The 25,778-nt window shown below is 49.9% G+C and overlaps 1 protein-coding gene across 1 annotated transcript in view; it reads right to left on the reverse strand.

Annotated features, from left to right (window-relative positions):
- The window catches only part of LOC119971691 (sodium/hydrogen exchanger 10-like), a 730,493-nt gene that overhangs the window by 497,465 nt on the left and 207,250 nt on the right, over nt 1-25,778 (reverse strand). Inside the window, exon 10 of the mRNA XM_038807592.1 lies at nt 7,141-7,222. Within this exon, the coding sequence (XP_038663520.1) occupies nt 7,141-7,222 (82 nt within the window). The remainder of the gene's footprint in view (nt 1-7,140; nt 7,223-25,778) is intronic.

Below are 25,778 nucleotides of genomic sequence, written 5' to 3' on the forward strand. Positions count from 1 at the left end.
AAGCCAAGTCCCGCCGGCGCCGTTCTAACATCCTCTGAGCCGGCGGGACCTCAGTGTTGAAGGGTCCGGGGGCAGCCCAGCCTGAGTGGGGGGGGGAGAGGTCCGACTCCGGTGGGGCCTCCGTAGTGGCCTGGCCCGCGTTTGGGGCCCACCGATTGGCGGGCCGGCCTCTCTGGCCCCCGGTCTCCTTTTCTCCATGCCAGCTCCTGTAGCCCTGCGTCATTTGGCGTTGGGGCCGCCGCGGGGAAGAAGGGCATTGCGCATGCGCTCGTTGCCGCCGGCCCAACTGCGCATGCACGGACCTCGCGGCGCCGGGTTCAGGCCGGGATTTTCAGCTGGAGCGGTGTAGACCACACCAACGCCGTCCTAGCCCCTGTGGGCCGCAGAATGGAGTCCAGGAACAGGCGCTGATGCCGGAGTAAAACACTCCCATTTTTACTCTGCCGTCGGCACTTAGCCACCCGTTGGGAGAATCCCACCCATAGATTCTCCTCGCCTACCTATATATGTCTGTAAACATCTCCGCTTCACTGCCTGCTTCCCACCTATTTTAGTATCACCTGCAAATTTTGCTGTTACACTCTATCCCTGCTTGCAAATCATTTATATTGATTGTAAACAGTTAAGGTCCGAGGGACTGACCCCTGCAGCACCCTGCTAGTTACAGCTCGCTAGCCAGGGAAGGGCCCATTTATCCCGACCCTCTGCTTTCTGTCAGTCAGACAACCCTCAATCCAAACTAGGAATCTACCCCAATCCCCTGCAATCTCACCTTAGGCATCAGTCTTTTACGCAGTATCCCTAATACTGCTGGCAGAGGTCTGGGATCTAGGGGTTCCTGAACTGGCCGGGAGTTGAGTGTGCAGTGCAAGGTTTGCCAGCACAACTGGCTCATTGGATGGCACTAAGAGAAGGAAGGACAGTCATGGTAAGGGTGGGGAGATTTGGGGAGATTTGAGGATCCCAGGATGCAAGCTGTGGTGAATGTATTTCACCTAATGCATGAGCTATCTGTACTGTCTGTGTAATGATGTGACCCATGACCTGGAAGTGATGATGCGGGCTACTTCCAGGTACTGTACTGGAACCCCGGTGGGCTCCGCCTCTGGCTCCGCCCTCACCAGGGCCATATATAGTCCGGCCACCTGTGGATGGCACTCATTTGTACAGCCGACTCTGGCAGGCGAGTTCATGGATAATAAAGCCTAATGTTCACACGTTCTCATGGTCTCACAGTGAATTGACGGTATAACACAAGCCCTAACTGATTGTTGGTCTTCTTCTTTCTCCAATTCTTTCCAGATACAAATATGTTTGCTGGTGTGGATTCTGCTGAGGCTGCCCTTGCAGCCGAGGCAGGCAGACGCCGAAGACGGCCTTCACCACTGAGGACCCTCTCGTGGCCAAAGAGTAAGTGTCTGTATGAGCGGAGGGCAGCTGAGCATGAGCTCCCTAATGTTGCTGGCAGAGATCTATGGTCCAGGGGTTCCTGATCTGGCAGGGAGTGAGTGTGCAGACTCTGAGGCTTGCCAGCACAACTGGCTCGTTGGATGGCACTCAGAGAAGGCATAACAGTTATGGTAACAGTGGAGGAGGCCTGGGGCATATAAGGGTCTCGAAATGGAAGACCTAACTGATTGTCGGTCTTTCTCCTTTTCCAATTTCTTTCAGAAGCAAAGATGTTTGCAGGTGTAGATCACGCGGAGGCTACCCTCACTGTGCATGTAGCAGACCCTGAAGACAGCAGAAATGCCACGCAGGCTGGAGGTGGCACTACATATGCAGGGGGCTGCCACACACACTGAACATCCGGCTACCCATCACACTGAAGAGGGGGCCAGAAGTGGAGGCCAGCAACGGGCCATGGTGTACAGGAGTCATTGATCCTTCCATTAGCTGTCGGGACAGCATATGTCGCAGAAGACTACGTATCAGCAGGGAGACAGTGCAGAACCTTTGCCACGCCCGCATGGACTTGGAGCTCCATGGAGGAGGAGGACATCCGCTCCCAGTGGCTGTGAGGGTCACTGCAGCACTAAACATTCACACGAGCGGGGACCTGTGTAGCATTTACAAATCTTCAGCCCACAGGTGCATCCAGGAGGTGAAAGATGCTCTGTATACCCGTACATCTAACTATATCATCGCCGACCTGGACCAGGCCCACCGTGATGCATGGGCTGCGGGATTCACCACCATCATCGGGATGCCTCAGGTGCAGAGGGTTATTGATGGCACGTATATTGCCCACGAGCACTGGGGCAACTGGGAGTACCCCATATTAACAGAAGAAGCTCTACTCCCTGAATATTCAGATCGTGTGAAAACACTGCCTCAGGATCATGCACGTGCCCGCTACCCTGGGAACATGTATGACAGCTGCATCCTGGTACACTTGGAGATCCCCAATGTCTTCGAGGACCACCCCAGGTTGGAAAACTAGCTTGTGAGTGATACCCACGAAGGTCATGGCTGACGACGCTGGTACTGGTGCCTGAGGCCAATGCGAAGACCCGTTACAATGAGGTCGATGTTGCCTGCCGTGTTGTCAGTGAGCAGTGCATCAGGCTGATGAAAATGACGTTCCGATGCCTGAAACACTCTGGATGGGCTCTATAGTAAAACCCCCAGAAGATCTCTCGCTTTGTGATGGTCTGCTGTGTCCTCCACAATTTGGCAGAGCAGCTGGGCAACATTCTGGAGGAGGACGAGACGGAGGGACACGAGGCCTCATCTGAGGAGGGGATGGACCAGGAGGGGCTGGAGAACAAACCCAAGGAGGAGCTTGAAGATGGAGGACAGGCCGTGGTAAGGGTCCAACATGCAAATAGGGCCAGGGAGGCCCTCATCATCTCTAGATTCTCCTAGGTCAAGGCTGTGTCCGTCAGCTCAATGAGCACCCCCCCCGCCCCCACCAAAATTACACCACCCCCACTCTGACCATCATTTTCACACCCTCCAAGGGTCTATGTAACATTACTCCAGGGTGATAGCCTGTGTTGGCACTGTCAGCGGGTCACTATACAAGGCAGGTGAGTGGTGACTACTCGCCGTGAGGAAAGCTCTGGTGCTCCTCAGGATCTGATTAAGTCTGGCTCTGTATTTCTGTTAACAGTGCGCTCATACCCATCCTTATGACAGAGTCTGCATCTGGGGCTTTTGATCTTGGACCACTGTGGGGCAGGGGTGAAGCGAGCAGGGGAACAGGCGGTGGGAGTGGGGACAGGCCCGCTGTGAAGATTAAGGCGACAGAGGCTTCACATGTATCAGGTATGAAATGTTTTAATAGTGGACGTTTTAATATGACAGATTTCCATTCCTTCTAGCTATAGATAGTGACTCCACCAGTGCCCACTCAGTGCCCCTACTCTTCTTGTTTTTCTGTGGTCTACTAGTACGTCTAGGTGTGTCCCCAGGATGCACATCAGAGGTGGGGGAAGCCTACTGCTTTCTCTGCCCTGTGGTCATTGGTGCCTTTGGTGAACATCCTCTAAAGGGCCTGGAACTGGAGGGCTCCAGCCAGCTTACCGGTGTCATAGACATCGTCGTGCCACTCTGTTCTGCTCGCTGGCCTTGAGATGGGCCGGTGTCAGGTCAAGGGGCTTCAGAAAAACTGGAGACGGCTTTAGGATCCTTGGTGGAAGACCTTGTGATGGACTCCAGCGCTTCCTCCTCTGAGGGTGCCTCTAGGTTCCTGGGTGACTCCATGGGACGGTGGGGCAGCTGAAGTGAGCTCTGGTGGTTTCTGAATCATCTAGCACTGCCAGTTCTATGGCTCCCCATTCTCTGCATCACAATGTTGCCTCCATCAGCAATGGTCCTCGGTGACTGGCGACATTCTGGAGTGCCTGGGCAGTGTCCATCTGCAATTGGGGCATGATATTGAGGCCCTCAGCCATGGTCATCACAGACTGAGCCATGCCTTGGACATCACCATCAGGCGCTGACATTGTGGTCCAGGTTTTCCACTAAGGTCGTCATCAGTGTTGGGCTGGGTGCCATGCATTGCCGGCACCATCTTTATGCCTGAGGGCTTTTGGACTCCTCCAATCAGCCTTGCAGTCACAGGAATGTCGCTGGCAATGCCTCTTGAATGTCATGAGCTATGTCCTATCATCTGCTTCAGCTCTGAGTGAACCTTGTCTAGAGGCTCGACAATTGGCTGGGACCCAGTTGAATCCTGGGATCCTCTGACTGCTGTCACCCTTGGATGTTCCTGCCTCCACCTGATGTGCAACAGCAGCTGTGAGATGCTCTCCAGTTTGTGCCCCCGAAGCCTGTCCACTAATGTCACGCACCGAGGTATGTGACCCTGCGCTAGTGGAGGGTGCGGGTAACATCTATGACACCTCGGCATTCTCTTGGGTGGTGGTGGTTGGGGGGAGCGGGGGGCGGGGGAAAGGTCTCTGGATGGCCCAGTCTCTTCAAATGGTGATCCTGCATGACAATGGACATGTGGTCAGTGGTGAGACAGGTTAACTGGATGAAGGGACAGTGGGTCCTCACCTCTCTGATGCAGGCCAACCTCGCTGTCAGTCACTGTTCTCTCCTTAGGCAACACCGTGATCTCTAGGTGGCATGTGTGGACACGGCACCTAGTCATGAAGGGGTTGTGCTGGTAGGTGTCAGGGGGTTCTGAGGAACGAGCTTGAAGATCAGATGTTGGGAGCATGCGAGGTGTCAACCAATGGATTGGGGGTGGGGTCGGGGAATTGAGTAGGCAAGCTTGATGCCAGGAGAGAGGTGGCAACTTACCCATACAGCTCGTTGGAGGTCGTTAGTCTTCTTCCGACATTGGACAACGGTCCTCCTGGTCACGCTGCCCACACTCACTGCTGCTGGTCCTCTGACCCCCCCCCCCCCCCGGGAGACACTCAGAAGCAGTGAGTGTGGGCAGCGTGACCAGGAGGACCGTCGTCCAATGTCGGAAGAAGACTAACGACCTCCAACGAGCTGTATGGGTAAGTTGCCACCTCTCTCCTGGCATCAGGGGGTTCTGCTCTGTCTCTCATCTACGGCGTTGAGAAGTCCAGCCAGATTGGCATCCCCCCAGTCCAGCCAGATTTGCACCCCCAAAGGAAGGGGCAGGTCTCCATGCTGCCTTTCTCGTTATTTGTTGTGGGAGCATTTAAAAACAACTCCCCCTTGTTAGCGGCAAGCAACTGAAGCGCAAGTCAGGCGTATCAGACAGTGAGGGAGCCAGGCATGGCAAGATTCACGTGAGGGCTCATTTTTGGAACTAGGTGCTGGTGAAAACAGGCCGTGATCTCTCCAATGCGACCAACGCGAAACACCCGTCAAACTCGCCGAAAATGACACTTAGAAATTTTTTGGCTGAATCACACCCTATATATAACACCCACTACACTGTCTCCACCATCTATGTTACTTCGTCAAAGAACTCAATCATATTAATCAGAAATGATTTATCTTCAACAAATCCATCTCTATCAATCTATACTTCTTCAATTGAGTTTATTTTGCCTCTGACAATTTTCACACTCCTCACGTTAGATTAATTGGCCTGTAGTTGCCAGATTTATCTCTCTCCACTCTGTTGAATCAGAACCTAAAATTTGTAATCCTAACATTTGTAACACTCCTTTATCTAAGGACGACAAAACTATTGTGGTCAAAATTTCTGCTTTCTCCACCCTAGCTTACCTCAAGAATCTAGAATCTCAAGCTGTGTGTTATCTTTGAGTAATACCAATGTTTAGTACCTCCTTTTTGAAAATCTATTTTTGTCCAATCTGATATTGAAGCTCTTTGGTAGCAGACAATGATATCAAAACTCCTACATTGGTCACAGATCAACTAAAAATTGAATCATTCATGGCCTTACACAGACTTCATGACAATCAGGAATCGTCTGAACTCTTGGATTCATCAAATTTCTAATGTTGCTGGGAATAGACAATAAGGTGAAAGTATTTGCCGTTCTGTTTAATATACTGTTCCGGCCAGAAAACATTGAAGGAAAATATGTAACTACTTCAACCTGGCTACTCTATGAAATTATTATTTTTATTTTAAAAATGGACAAGCTTTACCCTGACTAGCCTTGACTCATACTGGAGGAATTTCTAAATTTCAGAAACCAACAGGGGCCTGATGATCACCCTGCAACAGTTGGCTTGCTACTCTCTGAAAGAATATGCCATTAGACTTTTGATTCTGGAATCTGGACTCACAAGGAGCCATAACTCTTACTTTTATCGTGAATAGCGCTGTACCCCTTTCTTTCCCTTGTCCCTCTTTTATTGTATGAGTGCAATAAGATGCGGATGTCGAAAAAACCCAATCAGAAATCAAAACACCTTTCTGTTTATGGGTGGGTAGTAAGAGGAAAAATCAGGGCGCTATAAATCAATCCCTCTCCTGTCCGTAACAATACATTATTCTCTTTATGCATCTTGAGGGGCTGAATTGCCTATCCCTGCTCCTAGATCTTATGTTATGTTCTTATCTTCATTCTTTTGGTACATGTCTGCTAGTTTTTCGTGATTCTGTATAGTCCTCTAAATCTCTCTTTTTCTCTACAGCTCCATTTAAAACATACTCCGATCTATCTTTCTTAGGTGCTGTGTACATGAAGTCAGATTTCCCAACACAGAAATCCATCTGCCACAGTTTTACCCACTCACAATCTCTCAACTCATGCAGTAACATGTCAGCCTGCATAATGTGCTCATCTCGCTGGAGTGGGACTTGAACCCACAGCCTTTTGGTTCAGACGCCCAGGCTGACACCCTTGGAATTATTGAAAGGAAAATAATTCCTGAATATATTCCTCTGCGTAATAAAAGATTATGTGTACATGGAGGCTAAATGAAAAAATGAGGTAGAATTTTACTATTTCAGTTTGCAGTGTCAAATTCAGCAATTCTACTATTTAGCTTCCTCAAAATGTTATCAATACAATGCAAACAAAAAGGAAAAATATTCAAATAAATAGCCAGCTTTAAAAGTAAAGTGTGTTAGAACTGATGAAAATTATTGAAATTGTGTGAGCATTAAAAAGGACAGAGATTAGTACAAGCAATTTTTTGGTTCACAGCAAAATTGTCTTGCTATCTATGCTATGTAGATTAATAAGTCATAATTTAGCACACAGTATCAATGCCGACAGATGTTTACCCAACGTATTGACGATCCATCCCATAGTGGTACCATTGATTAGTAGTGACAGTACTACTGTCCCCGAGACATGCAGCAGTATCTGAAAACAGAAATGATATTAATGAAATACAATATTTCGGGAGAACTTTCTACAGGAAAGTGCAGCTGAAGGTGTGGAGAGGAGGTTCCCACATGAGTCTGCTGGTTATCAGACCCAGCCAAACAAAGTTAAAGACCTGGCAAGGAACTGAAGGAGACCTGCGGAGCAGTAGCAATTGGGAAGATGGCGGAGGTGGAAGAGTTGTCGCAAGTTAGAAAACCCCAGATGGAGCAGGTGATGGCGTTTATTAGATAGGAGTTCCACCAGCAGCGAAAGGAGATGCAGGAAGATCGGTCGAAGGCCATTGAGAGAGCGGTGGCACCCCTGAAAGGATCGAGTGCCTGGAGGTACAGGGGTCGCAGATCCGGGAGACGGAGATGGGAATGTCCGATCACAGTAATCGGGTGGTGGTGTTAGAGGAGGTGGGGCTCCTGGGGAATCTTTGCAAGTCATTAAGGGTAAAGAGAGAGGAGCAGGAGAACAGATCCAGAATGCGGAATCTATGTATCGTTGGCTTGCCTGAGGGTTTGGAAGGCACGCATGCCACGTGATACATCTCAAGGATACTGGCGGGGCTCGTGGCGGATGGGGTGCTGGACATGGCCGTGTAGGAGGATAGGGAGCACAGGTCCCCAAGGCAGAAGCCGAGGGCGGGGCAGCTGCCACGGGCAATGACTGTGAGGCTCCATTTGTTTCTGGGGGAGGAGAGGATCCTGCGGTGGGCCAGGGGGAAGTGGAACTGTAAATCTATCAGGACATTGGAGCATAGCTGGTGAAAAGGCGTGCCGGGTTCAGCAAGGCAAAAGCATTTCAATACCAAAGGCAGATCCGGTTTGGGGTACTAAACCCGGCAAAATTATGGATGACTTTTGAAGGCCGCGAGTACTATTTTGAAATCCCAGAGGAGGCCAATGACTTCATCAGAGACCATAAACTTGGGGAGAAGTGAATGTTGGTGAGAGACGGAGGAGCTGGAACAACAGAGATCGGAAGATGTGGGTATTGTGGAGACTGGAGGGCTTTTTCTCAAGTGCAGTATCTTGCCATTGTGATTGTTTGCTAAGGGGGCAACTGCACACCCCCATCTCAGCTGTTTGTGGTGTTGTTCATGTTGGAGGGGGTGACCTGTGGCTCTGGATTTGTCTTTGTTTGTGTGAGGGAGGGTGGGATCCACAGGGAACCGTTTGCACAAACCAAAGAAGGAAAGGTGGGGGAAGGGGCAGAGGGGTAGATAGGAGGAGCTTTCGGGCAGGAGCTGCCATGCTGGCAGGTAATGCTGGTGAACAGAAGTGAGGTAGGGAAGGTGGCCGTGGGGGTTGGCCAAGTGGGGGTGGGGAGGATGTGACGTGGCAGTGTTGGAGGATGAGTGGGGTAGGGGGCCATCTTGGATGGGCCCCGCATCAGGGTAAAATCAAAGGAGGTAGAATTGGGAGGGGAGGATGGCGGACGGTAGCAGGGAATGGAGGCGCAGAACTCCGGTAAGGTTCATAACAAGGAATGAGCAGGGACTGAACGGGCCGGTGTAAAGGTACCGAGTCTTTGTGCACTTGAGGAGCTTGAAGGCGGGGGTTGTCTTTCTGCAGGAGACGCACCTACGGGTGAAGGATCCGGTTAGGTTGAGAAAGGGATGGGTGGGTCAGGCATTTCACTCAGGATTTGATTCAAAGTCACGGGGGGTGTCCATCTAGCTGACCAAAAGGACGGGGTTTGTAGGTGCCAAGGAAGTGCGGGACCCGGGTGGAAGGTATGTGATAGTGAGTTGGGTGTTGGAGGGGACACAGATGGTGCTAGTGAACATTTAGGCGCCGAATTGGGAGGACGTGGGGATTGTGAAGGGGTTTCTGGGAACTATTCCGGACTTGGACACGCATCAGTTGATAATGGGGGTGATTTTAATTGTGTGCTGGAACCGTGGGTGGATAGGTCGAGCCTGAAGTCAGGCAAGATTGAGTATGGCAAAGGATCTGGGAGAGTTTATGGAAAGGATGAAAAAGGTGGATGCTTGGAGGTTTAGGAGCCCGGGGGGGGGGGGGGGGGGGGGGGGGGAGACAGAGAGAGAGAGAGAGAGAGAGAGAGAGAGAGGAGAGGGAGTATCCCGTCTCGCACGTTTACAAGGTATACTCTAGAATTGACTTTTTTGTAGTGAGCCGAGTGGTGCTGATGGGAGTAGTGGGGGCGGAGTATGTGGGAATCGTGATCTCAGGGCATGCACCGCACTGGCTGGAGGTCAGGCTACGTCCGAGGCAGGAGCAGAGACCAGTTTCAAAGTTAAATTCGGGGCTTTTGGCGGACAAGGGATTCTGTGAGAAGGTGCGGTCGGTGATCAGAGACTATGTGGAGTTGCACCAGAATAGGGAGGTATCGGCAGCCACATTTTGAGAGCAGTTGAAGGCAGTGGTTCAGGGGAAGTTTATCTCGTTCAAGGCGCATAGAGATAGGAGGAGGAGGCAGGGGTATGGATGGCTGTTGGATTAGATAGTCCAGGTGGACAGAAAATATTCGAGTGCCCCTACAAAGAAGGGGTTGGCAGAGAGAAAGAGGTTACGGGGCAGTTCGATAGGTTGACGACAGGAAAGGCAGGAGAGCAGCTACGGAGAGTGATGGGGGTGCAGTATGAATATGGAGAGAAGGCGAGCTGTATGCTAGCCTGAGCTACGGAGGCAGGTCACGTCCAGGGAAATTCTGAGGGTGTGGACAGTGAAGTGGGAGGTAGTGGCGGAGCCAGGGACAATTAATGAGGCATTCAGGGAGTATTATGAGAAGTTATACAGGGCCGATCCGGGTGGTGAGGAAGGTGATATGAGGGTTTTTTGGATGAACTGGAATTCCCAAGGCTGGATGAGGAGAGGAGGCAGGCGCTGGAGGAATCGGATTTTGTAAAGGGCAGGCAGCTTTCCATTAACATCAGGTTATTAAACATGATCATTTCCCGTCAAAGGGACGGGTAATGGAGGTAGTGATCTCTATGGATGCGGAGAAGGCCTTCGAATGGGTGGAGTGGCGGTATCTGTTTGAGATTTTGGGTTTGAAGTTGGGTGCGTCTGTTTTACGTGGGCACGGCAGTGAGTGTACGGACAAACGAGATGAGTTCACGGAGCTTAGGTTTGCACAAAGGGAACGAGACAGGGATGTCCGCTGACGCCGCTGCTGTTCGCGCTGGTGATAGACCCCTTGGTGATGGCCCTTCGGGGGTCAGTAGAGTGGCAGGGGATTGTGAGGGGGAGTAGGAAATACCGGGTGTCGCTGTATGCAAATGACCTGCTGCTGTTCGTGAAGGACCCACTGAACAGTATGAGGAGAATTATGGACATACTAGAGAGATTCGGGGCCTTCTCAGGCTATAAGCTGAATGTCGGAAAGAGTGAATGTGGCGGATTGGAGAGCCAATCTTGGGGTGTCGCCAGTTAGGGTTACCAGGGACAGGTTCATGTATTTGGCGGTTCAGGTGACAGGGGAGAGGGTGACGATGGACAAGTAGAACCTGACAAACTTTGGAATAGGTTAGGGAGGACTTTAGGAGATGGGATACGTTACACCTGACATTGGCGGGGAGGGTCCAGGTGGCAAAAATGAACGTTCTGTCAAGGTTCCTGTTTGTATGCCATGCCAATCTTCATCACAAAGTCCCTTTTCCGGAAACTAGATGCAGCAATTTTGAAGTTTATATGGGCAAGGAAGGTAACTAGGGTGAAGAGGATCCTGCTACAGAGGCAGAGGCAGAAAGGAGGGTTGATGTAACGAAATCTGTTGCACCACCAGTGGTCAGCGAATGTGGAGAAGGTGAGGCGGTGGTGGGAAAGAGACGTTAGAGTGGGTTAGAATATAGAATGCAGACGGAGGCCATTCGGCCCATCAAGTCTGCACCAACCCACTTAAGCCCTCCGTCATAGCCTCCCTGCTCATATATTCTACACCTCAGCTAATAAAAGTATACCATAAACTTTTATTGGTAAATATATTTAATTAGACTTTACATTTTGGAGAAAAACGCAATAAAATTTCAAAGTTTAAAAAATAATACGTCACCTTGAGCAAGAAGAAGAAAAGGGCTGAACCTACATTATTACAGAATAGAACAGGAGAACGACATCACAACTGGCTCTATATATTTATGAGATAAAACTAGATACTCTGGACTTGTTGGTCTCACCCTTTACCTTTACAAGTACATGTTGGCCCTGTAGGTCTCTCGTTCTTTTTGGGATTACTCCCACTGTCTGATGTGGGTTTTCCTACAAGTAGCTTCTCCCAGTTCACAATGGTCAGATTATGTCTTATCAAATTAAAATCACCCTTCCTCCAATTCAGAATCTTTGTTTCTGGTCTACTGTTGCCTTTTTCAGTAACTACCTTAAATCTTACCGAGGTCACAATCACGCAAATGCTCCTCCACTGACACTTCTACCACCTGCCCAGCTTCACATCTTAAAGTTAGGTCCAGTGCTGCCCCCTCCATTGTAGGACTTTATGATGTGCTGACTCAAAACGTTCTCCTGGAAGCACTTTAGGAACCCTGCCCCTTCAAAGCCTTTCACACTTATATCAATATTGGGAAATTGAAATCCCCTACGATTATTAGCCAATTGTTTTAACACTTCTGAGATTTTCCTCCATATCTGCTTTTCTACCACTCCCAGACTGTCTGGGGGCCTAAGGTACACTCCCAGCAATTGCCCCTTTTTGTTAAGTTCTATCCATCGCTCCTCACTACAGTAATTGATTCCTTGATCAATAATGTTTAGTAATATTCAAAATATTAAGTGTGATGGAATGTGTGGGCAACTTTTGTATCTGTTGAGCCAGACCCTAACTCAAAAGAGAAATTTTTGAAAGAAAAGTGATCTTCCTGGTTGCTAATGATACAAAGACTGAAACAGAGCACTGAGGGGTCAGTGGGTGAGGGGTGGAGAGGGAGGGGTGAGGGGTGTGCACGCATGTGTCATCAGGAGCCGCAACCAGGTAGGGGTCTCACTTGTTGACGCGCCTCCAACCTCCGCGTCGGTGACCTCCCTCTCCTCCGGCCCGCTGACGAGGTTGAGTGCCCTCTGCTCGGGCACGGTGAGGGGACGCAAGTCTTCCGGTCTCCTCTGGTCTTCTCTCGCTCCCGGCGGTTATGAGCGGTCTGGTCCTTGGGGGGATGGGGGGTGCAAACACAAACAACACCAGTGTTAGATGGTCGCATGCATGCAGCCCAGAGGTTGGGTCTCTGTTGACATTAGTGCACAGGGCACCTGGCTGTTGCAGCTGGCATGGGTGGGTGCAGCCATGTGGGTCAGGATGGATGGGTGTCCGACCGTCTCCTGGGGGGGGGGGGGGGGGGGGAGGTCACGTGTGTGGGGAGGGAGGATAGGGGGGCTGGTGCCAGGGGCACAGTGCTGGGTACTCATCCTGGCTGACCTGAGGAGGTTGTGCAAATTTTTTCTGCACTGGTCTGCAGTCCAGGCCACCACACCGACGCCGTCGGCCACCTCCGCCCTGGCACGGCGAATGATGGTGCTTGCTGTCCTGCGGCCCGGCCCGGCCCGGGGTACAGAACCAGCCTCCTCTCCTCCACGGCGTCCAGGAGGCCCTCTAGTTCCCCGTCCCCAAATCGTGGCGCTGCTCTCCGCACCGCCATCGTACCTGTGACGCTGTGTGTGTGTGTGGGGGGGGGGGGGGGGGGGGGTGGGGGAAGAGAATATTTAACTCCAGCTGCGCCGTCGCGTCAATGACGGAACCAGCAACTGGTCCGTCACGCATTGCACGATGCGCCCGTGCCCATGCTAGCCCCTTGTGGGCCGTTAAATGGCTCCACTTAGGAGCCTGATGATGCCATCGTGAAACTCCACGGTTTTCACAGCTGCATCAACACTTAGCCTCATTTTGGAAGAATCCAACCCAGGGTCTACTCCAGGATAGACTTCTTTGTAGTGGGGAAAGCGGTGCTTTCAGTGATAGTAAGAGTGGAATACTCCGCAATCGTAATCTCGGACTATGCACACTATGTGGATGTGAGGTTGGAGAGATGCCGGGCACAACGCCCCCACCCCCATCGAGGCTGGACACAGCCCTGCTTGCCGATAAGGCAATCTTTGAACAAATATCACAAGCCATAGACATTACCAACAACTAGAATGGAGAAGTCTCACACTCCACATTCTGGGAGGCACTGAAAGTGGTGATAAGGGGGGAAATTATTGCGTTCAAGGCGCATAAAGATAGGAAGGAGAGGGAAGCTAGGCAACAGGTGGTCGACTCCATACTGGAGGTAGACAGGCGGTACTCCATGGCCCCGACCGTGGATCTACTGGCGGAGAGGAGAAATGGACTTTGACCTGATGTCAACTGGAAAGCCGTGCACCAGCTCAGACAGTGGGGACCTTTGATGAGCATGGAGACAAGGCCAGCCACCTGCTGGCCCACCAGCTGAGAAAGCAGGCAGCCACAAAGAAATAGCCCAGGTGAAAGACAGGAGCGGCAAGCTAGTCGCAGCGCCACAGCAGATCAATGAAGACTTTGCAACCTTCCACTTGGAGCCGTACACCTCCAAGCCTCTGGTGGAGGTCTCGAAGATGAAGTGGTTCCTCGACGGACTGGACATGCCTGTCTTGGGGGAACATAGGGGACAGGGCTTGGAAACCTGCTGAACGTATTATTGACCCCATCCAGGGAGAGAACACCAAACCTGATCATCTCGCTGGACGCAGAAAAGGCCTTCTACAGGGGTCAAATGGAAGTACCTCATATAGGTCCAGGAGCGGTTTGTGTTTGGGCCAGGGTTCACCTTAAACTTAGAATTTACAGCGCAGAAGGAGGCCATTCGGCCCATCGAGTATGCACCAGCTCTTTTGAAAGAGCACCCTACCCAAGCCCAGACCTCCCACCCTATCCCCATCACCCAGTAACCCGACCCAACACTAAGGGCAATTTTGGACACGAAGGGCAATTTAGTATGACCACCGAACCTGCACATCTTTGGATTGTGGGAGGAAACCGGGGCACCCGGAGGAAACCCACGCACACACAGGGAGAACGTGCAGACTCCGCACAGACAGTGAACCAAGCTGGGAATCGACCCTGGAGCTGTGAAGCAATTGTGCTAACCACCATGCTACCGTGCTGCCCCTTTAACAAAGAATCATCCAGACTCCGAGCATTAGCTCCCTTCTCCCTCCACAGATTTTGTCAGACCTGCTGAGATTGTCCAGTATTTTCTGGGTTTTTTTGTTTTGGATTCCAGCACCCGCAGTCATTTGCCTTTATTTAACAATAGTTTTACGGTCATTATTACTGAGTCGGGCTTTAATATTCCAGATTCTATTAACTGAATGTACATTTCACAGTTGCTGTGGTGGGATTTGAACCCATTTCCCCAGAGCACTCAACGGTCCTCTGGGTGGAATTACTGTACAGCGCTCCCATGGCAAGCGTATGGACAAACACCACCAGCTCTAGATACCTCTGCTGCACAGAGGCAGAAGGCATTGTCCCCGCTGCTGTCTGCTCTGGCAATTGAGCCACTGGCAATCACCAATCAAAGCAGCGAAAGGATGGAGAAGTATCCAAAGGGGAGACAGAGAGCATAGAATCTCACTCTGTGCAGAAGACCTACTCCTCTGGCCAGCATGGAAGGAATAATGAAACTCCTGAAGGAGTTCGGAGCCTTCTCAGAAGTTCGGAGCTTTCTAAGATTACAAGTTTAACTTGAGTAAGAGCGAAATCTTCCCTGTGAACCCGCAGGAAGGTGGAGCAGTGCTGGGGGGACTGCCGTTCAAACTGGCCCAGACCAAATTCCACTATCTGGCGATCAAACTAGCCCATGACTGGACACTGATCCACAATGGAACCTGATGAGTCTTGTGGAGAAAGTTAAAAGGGACCTGCAGACGTGGGGCTCACGCCCACTCTCCCTTGGAGGGAAAGTGCAGATGAGCAAGATGAGCGTGCTGCCCAGGTTCCTCTTCCTGTTCGGATCCGTCTCGATATGCACTCCCGAGGCCTTTTCCGACATTGCAGATAAGTTAATCATGGTGTTTATTTGGGAGGGGTGGGGGGGGGGAGAGAGAGAGAGAGAGAGAGAGAGAGAGAGAGAGAGAGAGAGAGAGAGAGAAAAACCTCAGGATTAGAAAGAAGGTAGGTCCTGTAAAGGAGGAGAAGTATGGGAGGCCTAACACTCCCAAACCTCCAGTTCTACCAGTGGTCAGCCACCGCAGGAAGAGTATGGGGATGGGTCAAGGAACTGGGACCAGAGAGCGTGAGGATGAAGGTTCCTGTGCAGCGACATCCCTACAAGCGCTAGCCAAAAACCCACTCTCATGCTCCCGCCCCCTCCCTCCCCCAGCCACAAACACACTCCCATGCTCCCTCCCCCAAAAACACACTCCCATGCCCCCCCCCCCCCCCCCCCCCCCCCCCACAAACAGACTCCCATTTCCCCTCTATCCTGTTCCCGGTAAGATACTTGAAAAGCCTAGTGGTAGAAACCACGCTCCGAACGTGGAATCAATTGAAGCAGCACTTCGAACTAACCAAAATGTCCACCGTGGCCCCCATCTGCAATAATCACAGGTTTACTCCTGCAACAATGGATCATTCCTTCAAGAGGTGGAGACAGGACAAGGGTCACTGACTGTTAGGGACATGTACATGGCTGATAGAGTAGCAACCCTGCGGAAACTCATAGAAACGTTTCAGCTCCCGAGAGGGAACAATCTGAGGTACACACAGATTAAAAACTTCCTCTGCAAGAAATCAATGACGTAGCCCTAGATACCAGGACAGTCACTACCAGAAAAGGTTACTGAACGCGGGCAACCTAGGGGAGGGGAACTGTTCGGACATGTATGGACAATTGTTAGAAGAGTTACGCTCACCCCTGAATGAGATTTTTTTTAAAGAGGGAGGAAGAACTAGTCAGGGAAATGGGGGAGGACTCTGGATCGAAGCACTGCACAGGGCAATCTTCATCTCTATGTGCGCAGGGCTGAGCCTATCGCAACTAAAGGTGGTGCACAAGGCACACCGAACAAGAATACAAATGAGCGCGTTATTCCCGGAGGTGGAGGACAATTGCGAACAGTGCCAGTGAGGCCCGGCCAACCATACTTACATGTTTTGGGAGTGTTGCTGAACACAGCGGGTCTGGTGGCCTGAAGTGCATATGTTTTAATGCAAGAAGTATTACGGGTAAGGCAGATGAACTTCGAGTTTGGATTAGTACTTGGAACTATGATGTTGTTGCCATTACAGAGACCTGGTTGAGGGAAGGACAGGATTGGCAGCTAAACGTTCCAGGATTTAGATGTTTCAGGCGGGATAGAGGGGCATGTAAAAGGGGTGGCTGAGTTGCGCTACTGGTTAGGGAGAATATCACAGCTGTACTACGGGAGGACACCTCAGAGGGCAATGAGGCTATATGGGTAGAGATCAGGAATAAGAAGGGTCCAGTCATAATCTTAGGGGTTTACTACAGGCCACCCAACAGCCAGCGGGAGATAGAGGAGCAGATAGGTAGACAGATTTTGGAAAAGAGTAAAAACAGGGTTGTTGTCATGGGAGACTTCAACTTTCCCAATATTGACTGGGACTCACTTAGTGCTGGGGCTTAGACAGGGCGGTTTGTAAGGAGCATCCAGGAGGGCTTCTTAAAACAATATGTAGACAGTCCAACTAGGGAAGAGGCTGTACTGGACCTGGTATTGGGGAATGAGCCCGGCCAGGTGGTAGACGTTTCAGTAGGGGAGCATTTCCGGATCAGTGACCACAATTCAGTAAGTTTTAAAGTGCTGGTTGACAAGGATAAGAGTGGTCCTAGGGTGAATGTGCTAAATTGGGGGCAGGCTAATTATAACAGTATTAGGCGGGAACTGAAGAACCTAGATTGGGGGCGGATGTTTGAGGGTAAATCAACGTCTGACATGTGGGAGGCTTTCAAATGTCAGTTGAAAGGAATTCAGGACCGGCATGTTCCTGTGCGGAAGAAGGATAAATATGGCAAATTTCGGGAACCTTGGATAACGAGAGATATTGTTGGCCTCGTCAAAAAGAAAAAGGAGGCATTTGTCAGGGCTAGAAGGCTGGGAATAGATGAAGCCTGTGTGGAATATAAGGAAAGTAGGAAGGTACTTAAGCAAGGAGTCAGGAGGGCTAGAAGGGGGTCACGAAAAGTCATTGGCAAATAGGGTTACGGAAAATCCCAAGGCTTTTTTACACATACATAAAAAGCAAGAGAGTAGCCAGGGAAAGGGTTGGCCCACTGTAGGATAGGCAAGGGAATCTATGTGTGGAGCCAGAGGAAATGGGCGAGGTACTAAATTAATACTTTGCATCAGTATTCACCAAAGAGAAGGAATTGGTGGATGTTGAGTTTGGAGAAGGGTGTGCAGATAGCCTGGGTCACATTGAGATCCAAAAAGACGAGGTGTTGGGCGTCTTGAAAAATATTAAGGTAGATAAGTCCCCAGGGCCGGTTGGGATCTACCCCAGAATACTGAAGGAGGCTAGAGAGGAAATTGCTGAGTCCTTGACAAAAATCTTTGGATCCTCACTGTCTTCAGGTGATGTCCCGGAGGACTGGAGAATAGCCAATGTTGTTCCTTTGTTTAAGAAGAGTAGCAAGGATAATCCAGGGAACTACAGGCCGAGCCTAACGTTAGTGGTAGGGAATCTTCGAGGCAGAATCTACTCCCATTTGGAAGCAAATGGACGTATTAGTGAGAGGCAGCATGGTTTTGTGAAGGGGAGGTCGTGTCTCACTAACTTGATAGAGTTTTTCGAAGAGGTCACAAAGATGATTGATGCAGGTAGGGCAGTGGATGTTGTCCATATGGACTTCAGTAAGGCCTTTGACAATGTCCCTCATGGTAAACTGGTACAAAAGGTGAAGTCACATGGGATCAGGGGTGAGCTGGCAAGGTGGATACAGAACTGGCTAGGTCATAGAAGGCAAGCTGTGACTAGTGGTGTTCCACAGGGATCAGTGCTGGGACCTTTACTGTTCGCAGTATATATAAATTATTTGGAGGAAAATGTAACTGGTCTGATTAGTAAGTTTGCAGACGGCACAAAGGTTGGTGGAATTACGGATAGCGATGAGGACTGTCAGAGGATACAGCAGGATGTAGATCGTTTTGGAGACTTGGGCGGAGAGATGGCAGATGGAGTTTAATCCGGCCAAATGTGAGGTAATGCATTTTGGAAGGTCTAATGCAGGTAGGGAATATACAGTAAATGGTAGAACCGTCAAGAGTATTGAAAGTCAGAGAGATCTAGGTGTACAGGTCCACAGGTCACTGAAAGGGGCAACACAGGTGGAGAAGGTAGTCAAGAAGGCATACGGCATGCTTGCCTTCATTGGCCGGGGCATTGAGTATAAGAATTGGCAAGTCATGTTGCAGCTGTATAGAACCTTAGTTAGGCCACACTTGGAGTATAGTGTTCAATTCTGGTCGCCACACTACCCGGAAGGATGTGGAGGCTTTAGAGAGGGTGCAGAAGAAATTTACCAGGATGTTGCCTGGTATGGAGGGCATTAGCTATGAGGAGCGGTTGAATAAACTCGGTTTGTTCTGTTGCTCGTTCTGGGTGAGTGTGCTTTACACTCAATTTGGCTCTGTTTCGTTCCTTAGCTCTAGAGTCGTCAGGTATCGTTAAGATACCGCCACAAGTTTCAAGTTCAAGTTCAGACCAATAACTCCATACACCAGTTAGTAAGTTCAAACAAGACACGTTTATTATAATAGTTATCTACTAATTATGCATATAAAACTACAAGACTAGGCTAATCCTACCACTAACAGGCCAATACTTATCTGGATAAGGGGACTGCCGGATCAGGGGACAACGGCCTCTAGCTTTGTCCTGGATCCGCAGGCTTCCAGTCGGTGTGGACTAAAGGGGTCAGGAGTGTCTACACTCGTAGCGTGCGTTGTGTGACACTTACTTGATGGCGGCTGCTGGCCAGGCCTCTCCTCTCCGTGGTCAAGTTCGAGAGCTGCTACAAAGGTATTCTTGTTGGGAGGGCCGGCTGAGAGAGCTGGTCAAGGAGAGGCTGGCTGAGAGAGAGAGCTGGGGTCGGGGTCTCTGTCTTATACCTCTCCCAGGGTCTCGCGCCCACCTGGGCGGACCCTCTATACACTCGCAATCGATTGGGTCTCTTCCCAATCGATTGATTTGAATTTCCCCAATAACGGGGCAATCCCTCGATCACTGGGCGGTTCTTGGGGCTTATTGTTTTGCACATCTCTTGGCGCCGAGAAGTCTGACCCTCTATTCACTGTAGCGATTCGAGTTAACTTGTTTCCATTGTACCTGGGAATAACCGGGTATCGCCTCATTAGTATGCTAACTTGTTTTTTTCACAGTGCTGTCTGGTTTCTGCAACAGTCAGAATACACAAGCGCTTTTGCAAGCTGCTTGCTTTTGCAACATGTCCATTTTCCCTGCATTCTTTGTAATCTTCCGTTTTGTGTTGGGCAGTGGCCACCCCAGGTGGCTACACTCACTCCTTGTGATCCTCATGAGAAATCATGAAGGATCACCCAAGTTCGGTGTCTTTATGTTCCCTGATCTCAGCGAGTCCCATGGCCTCTACACTTTCCTCAATTATGGCACAAAATGTTTATCTAACAGTCTCTGGTTGGCGCTATGTCAAAGGGGACATGCATTACTAGGGAACCTCTAACAATCCTTTGTAAACTATACTCCCTTACACATTTAAACATTCTAACTTCCTATCCTTAAAACACTATCATCATTACATTCCATTTCTGGCTCGGCAGTCGACCTCAGAACATCACAATACGTCAGAAAAGGTCTTTATTTACAACAGCAACTCAAAAATTAAATCATTCATTACACATCAAGGGGTTGGGAGGACTGGTGGAAGCCGAAAATAGGGGATTTTACTCTGTATATGGTCGAGGCGCGAGGCTCTCCTTCTCCATTTCCTTAACCTAAGTGTCTGTACTACGATGCAGAGAACTGCTATCGCCAAAAGTGATTCTACAACATATGATAGGGAGTACCAATTCATAAATTTTGTGCACCAGGTCAGGTCATCGCTGTTCGTTACTGGGCTTTGAGAAGTCGGTGTCTGGGAAACATTAACGGCCGGGGTGGGGGTAAAGGGATTTCCGGTCGCGCGCAAATGTACAAAAGCGAGGAAGAAAAATACAATGGCTGTCATCTTTCTTCTCTCTTCTCTTCCTTCTGTTTTCTTTCTTGTTGATCTTGCTCTGATCCTGCTTTGGTCCCTCCTTCGAATGTCCGAAAGCTAGGGGATCAAGCATAGTATCTGTCAATGATCTGTTTAATACCTTTAATGCTAGTGTATCTGTCCTCTTATTCCAATTGTCCCTTAAATAAATGGCCAAGTCACTCCCTGTGACTCCCCTCATTTTATTTTTTTCAAAAGCGAATTTAGGACCAGACATACACTTAACAACTGTGCCCCTGCGAGTCGTCTCGCAGGTTTTGCGATTTACCATCGCAATGTAACTGGATGTAAATAGCATAAGGAGTGGCAGCTGAAGGGCTACCTCAAACAAAACAAATGAAACCAAACTTTAGAAATAAGATATCCGAATGAGTTGCGTATGGGCCGCGACGGGTAAGATTTGGATGGAATCCCCGGGTAGGGCGTGCTGTGCTGTACCCGAGCTTAGCTGGCCAGAAGGGGGGGTCCTCAGACAGGGCAGGTCCTCAATGCCGTTTCTCCACTGCCTGAGCGACCTGGAACGAACGGGCATGAATGTGGTCATTGTGGATTTCCAGCCTCTATTCCCAGAATAGAGGGGCACCTAAAAAAGGGGGAGCCAAGATGCTCCTAGTGGGGTGAAGGGTGAAGCCTTAAGTTGGGCTCCAGACATTGCAGCTGAGTCATGTTCTCAGAGATATCGGCGGACAAACTAATGTGCATGTGAGGTGGTCACAAGCTTTTCAGCTGAAAGTCGTGTGGCCAATCTCCAAAAACAAACATTAACAAACAAACAAACATCACAAAACATTCTTGCAGGTTCCATCAGAAAGGACACCGTTTATCTCTCAAGCGGTTCCTCTTTTTACATCATCTGGACACCTCAATTTTCTTCATTCTCTGCGAACAGGGTGGCAAAGGGGTTGCCGTGTCGGAAGTCAGACTCAGAGTCATCCTCTTCTCCCGGATCCCATACCCTTGTATGGATCAGGCATGCAATCATAGAGTTATGTGACCGGGGGTCACTCTCGTCATTTTGGACAAGTCTACACGAATTGTCCCTGTGCCAAAGCGTGGGGTCTAAATTTGTATGAACGTTGTCGGGGTCGTCATAGTTGGGCGGTGGGGCTGGGTGTGGGTCTGGTGTTTTAATGTAAGTGATCTCCAAATCACTGTACTCGGGGACATAGTTGGTGTGTGTGGGGTTTGTTGTATCAGGATAGTAGAGAGGCGTGCTGCGGCTGTCGTCAAAGTCACAGTCGCTGTCTCTACTGTGGCAGCTTGTGGGCGTTTCGGGGCGTGGTCTGAAGTCAAGGGGCGGAGTCGAGGTCGAGTCCGATGAGGTGCTGGTCTGTGAGGGGGAGGGTGGAAATGTTTCTCTTGTGGGCGGGGTGAGGTGTTCTGCTGCGTCTAGCAGGACATGGCACGCGTGGTTGGACTGTGTTCCATATGCCTTTAACTGGTTGATATGGAACCAGGCAGTCTTCCCATTGGGGTACTTTATCTTGTAAACTGAAGGGCTGATTTTGTCCGCAATTGAGTACAGGCTGGAAAATTTTGGGGCCAAATACGTGCTGGGGTTATAAACATTACCTGTTGTCCAACCTGAAACTCTGTGGAATGTACTTTCCTGTCGAAACAAGCCTTGCTCTGTTTCCTTTTCTTTCCCAATTTAACTGCGGCTGCTAACTGAGCCGACCTTACAGTTTCAACTAATTGCTTTACTGCTGTCTCGTGTGTGAGGGCCATCACTTCTGGGCTGGTCATGTCGAGTCCTAAAAGGAATTCAGAACCTTTCATAGGGCGTCCGGTCATGAGTGTGTGTGGGGTGAAGCCTGTTGATGCTGAAACAGTATTTCTTAAAAACATAAGTGCGAATGGGAGCACTGAATCCCAAGTTGAATTGTTTTCCTGGACCATCTTTCTAAGGGTGGATTTTAGAGTCCGATTCATGCATTCTACTATTCCGCTTGATTGGGGGTGATACGCAATGTGGAAATTTTGTTTAATCCCGAATATGGTCAGGACGTTCTTCATGACCCGTCGTGTAAAATGAGATCCCTGGTCCGACTCAATACTTCTGGGGAGTCCCCATCTAGTAAAGATGGTGCGTTAGGATCTTTGCGGTCGTTTTTGCTGTGTTTGTTCGAGATGGGAATGGACCTATTAAATCGATCTGGAGGTTTGTCCAGGGGCCATTAATGGGGCGAGTGTGACTGAGCTGTGCCTTCTTAGAATACCTCTCCGGGTTATTCTGTGCACAAATCAAACAGTTCTCTATGTCGTGCGTTACATCGTCTCTTAAATTGGGCCACCAACAGAGCTGCCTGAGGTGGGCTGTGGTAGGGTCGATCCCTTGATGTCCATGACCATCATGGAATAAGGCAATCATTTGATTCCTGTCCTTCTCAAGAACCACATACAACTTGTCTTTGATAACCACACCCTCGTGTGTGGTCAGAGCGTGTTTAAACTTGTCGTAAGGGGCAAAAACTTTCCTCTACTAATCTCCCTGAGATTGCTGACCTGTCTTTGTGCCTGTACTAGGTCCTCAATGTCTGTCTGTGAGACCTGAACTGAACTCACAGGGGCGCTAGCTGGTGCACTAGCTGGGGGTGTCCAAAAATGTCCGTGCCTGGAACCTGCTTTTGCCAGTGCGTCGGCTTTCACATTTCCAGGGGGGGGAACCGATGGTGACTTCTAACTTTAATGATGCCATAAGTCCTATCCTTTGCCTGTTCTAGGATATGGCAGAGCAATGGGGCTAATGGAAGGGGCTTTCCGTCCGCGGAGACAAAACCTCTTGTCCTCCACAGGGGTAGAAAATCTGTTAGGCTGTTACAGACATATAAACTATCCGAATATATATCTGCTGGGCTGGGGAACAAATCCGGGTGGTCCACTATGTATGCTATGGCCGCGAGCTCTGCTGCCTGCGCGCCTAAGTGACCGGGTAACTTTAATGCTATCTCCTCTAGTGCGCGTCCCTGCGCATCTTCCACATAAATTCTGCATCCAGTGATGCGTTCACCATCTAAAACAGTGGATGAACCATCCACATAAATCTTCAAGCGGGCACACGTATCTGTGTGCTGGAGGCTCTGGCTTGAATTCCCTATCTTCCTGGGGGGCGTCTTAGCAATGAAGGGTCCTGTGTTGTGTAGGGGGCTACTATCTCGCAATCATGGGGTTGTCCTGGGTATTGGAGGTTGTCTGCTAAAAATGTGTGTGTCCTGGTCCATTTAACTGTTATGTCCCGTCCCTGTAACAGAAGTGTCCACCTAGCTGGCCTTGTCTGGCTCACTGAACCGTCCTTCAGTCGTCCGTCTAAAAGTAACTGTGTGGGGGTGTGTTCGGTCAGAATCATTATGGGGTTTAGTCCGGTAATGTAAGAAAAGTACTGTACTGCCCAGAATACTGCGAGTAGGTGCCTTTCGCAGGCTGAAAATCCTTGCTCTACTGGGTCTAACAGTCTGGAGGCATAAGCCATTGGTCGTAGCTGCTCATGCCGTTCCTAAAGGAGCACGGCCGAGAGGGTCAGATCTGTGCTTGCTACCTCAATTGCATAGGGGGAGAGCGGGTCTGGAACTTGTAGTGCAGGTGCTGCGCTAAGGGCTTTCTTTAAATCTTCCACAGCCTCTGTATGCTGCGGAAGCTATTCCCAAGGGGCTCCTTTCTTAAGGAGGTCTGAAAGTGGGGCTGTCTTGGTCGCAAAACCATCGATATGGTTCCGACAATACCCAACCAGTCCTAAAAACGACCGGAGGGCTGAAACATTTTGGGGAAGGGGCAATTTGACGATAGAGTCAATTCTTTTGAACTCGATCTTGCATTTGCCGTGCGTGATGATTGTACCCAAATACATCACTTTATTCTCCAATAGATGGGCCTTTCTGGGGTTAACTTTACATCCGATTGAGTTCAGAAGGTCAAGGAGTTCAGACAGAAGCGTGATGTGCTCTGCCTTGGTGTCTGTCTGCAGTAATAGGTCGTCCACATACTGTACAAGACATTCGGGTCGGGAAAATTTTGCTCGTCCATTTGCCAGCTGTCGGTGGAAAATGGAGGGGGAATTGTGGAATCCTTGTGGGAGGCATGTCCACGTGTACTGCTGACCTTTAAAAGTGAAGGCAAATTTGTACTGGCACGCCTTTGCCAATGGGATTGACCAAAAGCCGTTGCTAATGTCCAATACCGTGAAATACTTGGAGTAGAGTCCCTGCTTGAGCATGGTCTCGGGACTTGTTGCTACCGTGGGGGCTACTGCTGGGGTAACTTTGTTGAGTTCCCGATAATCAATGGTTAGATGCCATGATCCGTCGGGCTTCCTCACTGGCCAAATAGGGGCATTATTAGTCGAGGCTACTGTCCGTAGTATGTCCTGCTCTAATAAGCTCTCTATAACCTTTCCAATTTCTCCCTCCGCTTCTAGGGGAAATCTATACTGTCTTTGTGGTCTCAGGTCAGGTCCTGTAATCTGAACATGTACAGTCATTCTGCCGCAATCGTGCCGGTGACTGGCAAATGCTGTCCTATGCTTGTTCAAAACTGCCCTAACCTGTTTGTCCGTGCTAAGCGTGGTCTCACTAATCCTATGTTTGTATTCACCTACTGTGAGCGTTGCGGGTGCTCTGTCTGATTTTACCATTCGCCAGACACACTGATTGACTGGGTCGAACGACAGGCTGTGGGCATTCATAAAATCAATGTCCAGTATGTGTTCTGCTGTGTGGGGTAGATTAACTAAAACAACGGGGTGTCTGGTGGAGATATTCCCTAGCTGAATTGGTACAGGGGCTGTAATGTTTCCTTGCTGCGAGTGTCCTGTAAATCCGCTGAGTGTTATTGTGGCTGTAGTGGGCCACGTGTTTGCCTGTGGTGTAGTGGAGGAATTAATGGTCGTGCGGGACCCTCCTGTGTCCCAGAGTAATTCTATGGGCTTTCCCCGAATTTTCGCCGTGACTACCGGTCGTCCGGATCGGTCCCAGAGGGTGTCACAGACCCAAGTGGGGGAGCCCGAACACCGTCAGTCCGTTCCGTCCACATTGGTCTGTCCTGACTGCGTCCCTATACTGTGAATAGGCTTCGCTCTGTTCCTGTTCAGAGTGCCTGTCTGCTGGCCTCTCTGAAATTTCTGCGGGGCATTGCATTCCCTAGCAAAATGCCCTAACTGTCTGCAGTTAAAACATTCCTCTGACTTCTGTGGGGGGCTGTTCTGTCCCTCATTTACCCATGCGGGGTTTTGGTGCGTTCTTACTGCTTGAATATCTGCTGCAGCCTGAGTTTCTTCGGGATTCTTAAATGTTGCCTTGCTGTGGACAGATTGCTCTCAAGCACGGGACAATCTTTTCAATACCCATTTTTCATTATGGGCCTCTTCTG

This window comes from Scyliorhinus canicula, chromosome 9 (assembly GCF_902713615.1).
Source record: "Scyliorhinus canicula chromosome 9, sScyCan1.1, whole genome shotgun sequence".
Lineage (NCBI taxonomy): Eukaryota > Metazoa > Chordata > Chondrichthyes > Carcharhiniformes > Scyliorhinidae > Scyliorhinus > Scyliorhinus canicula.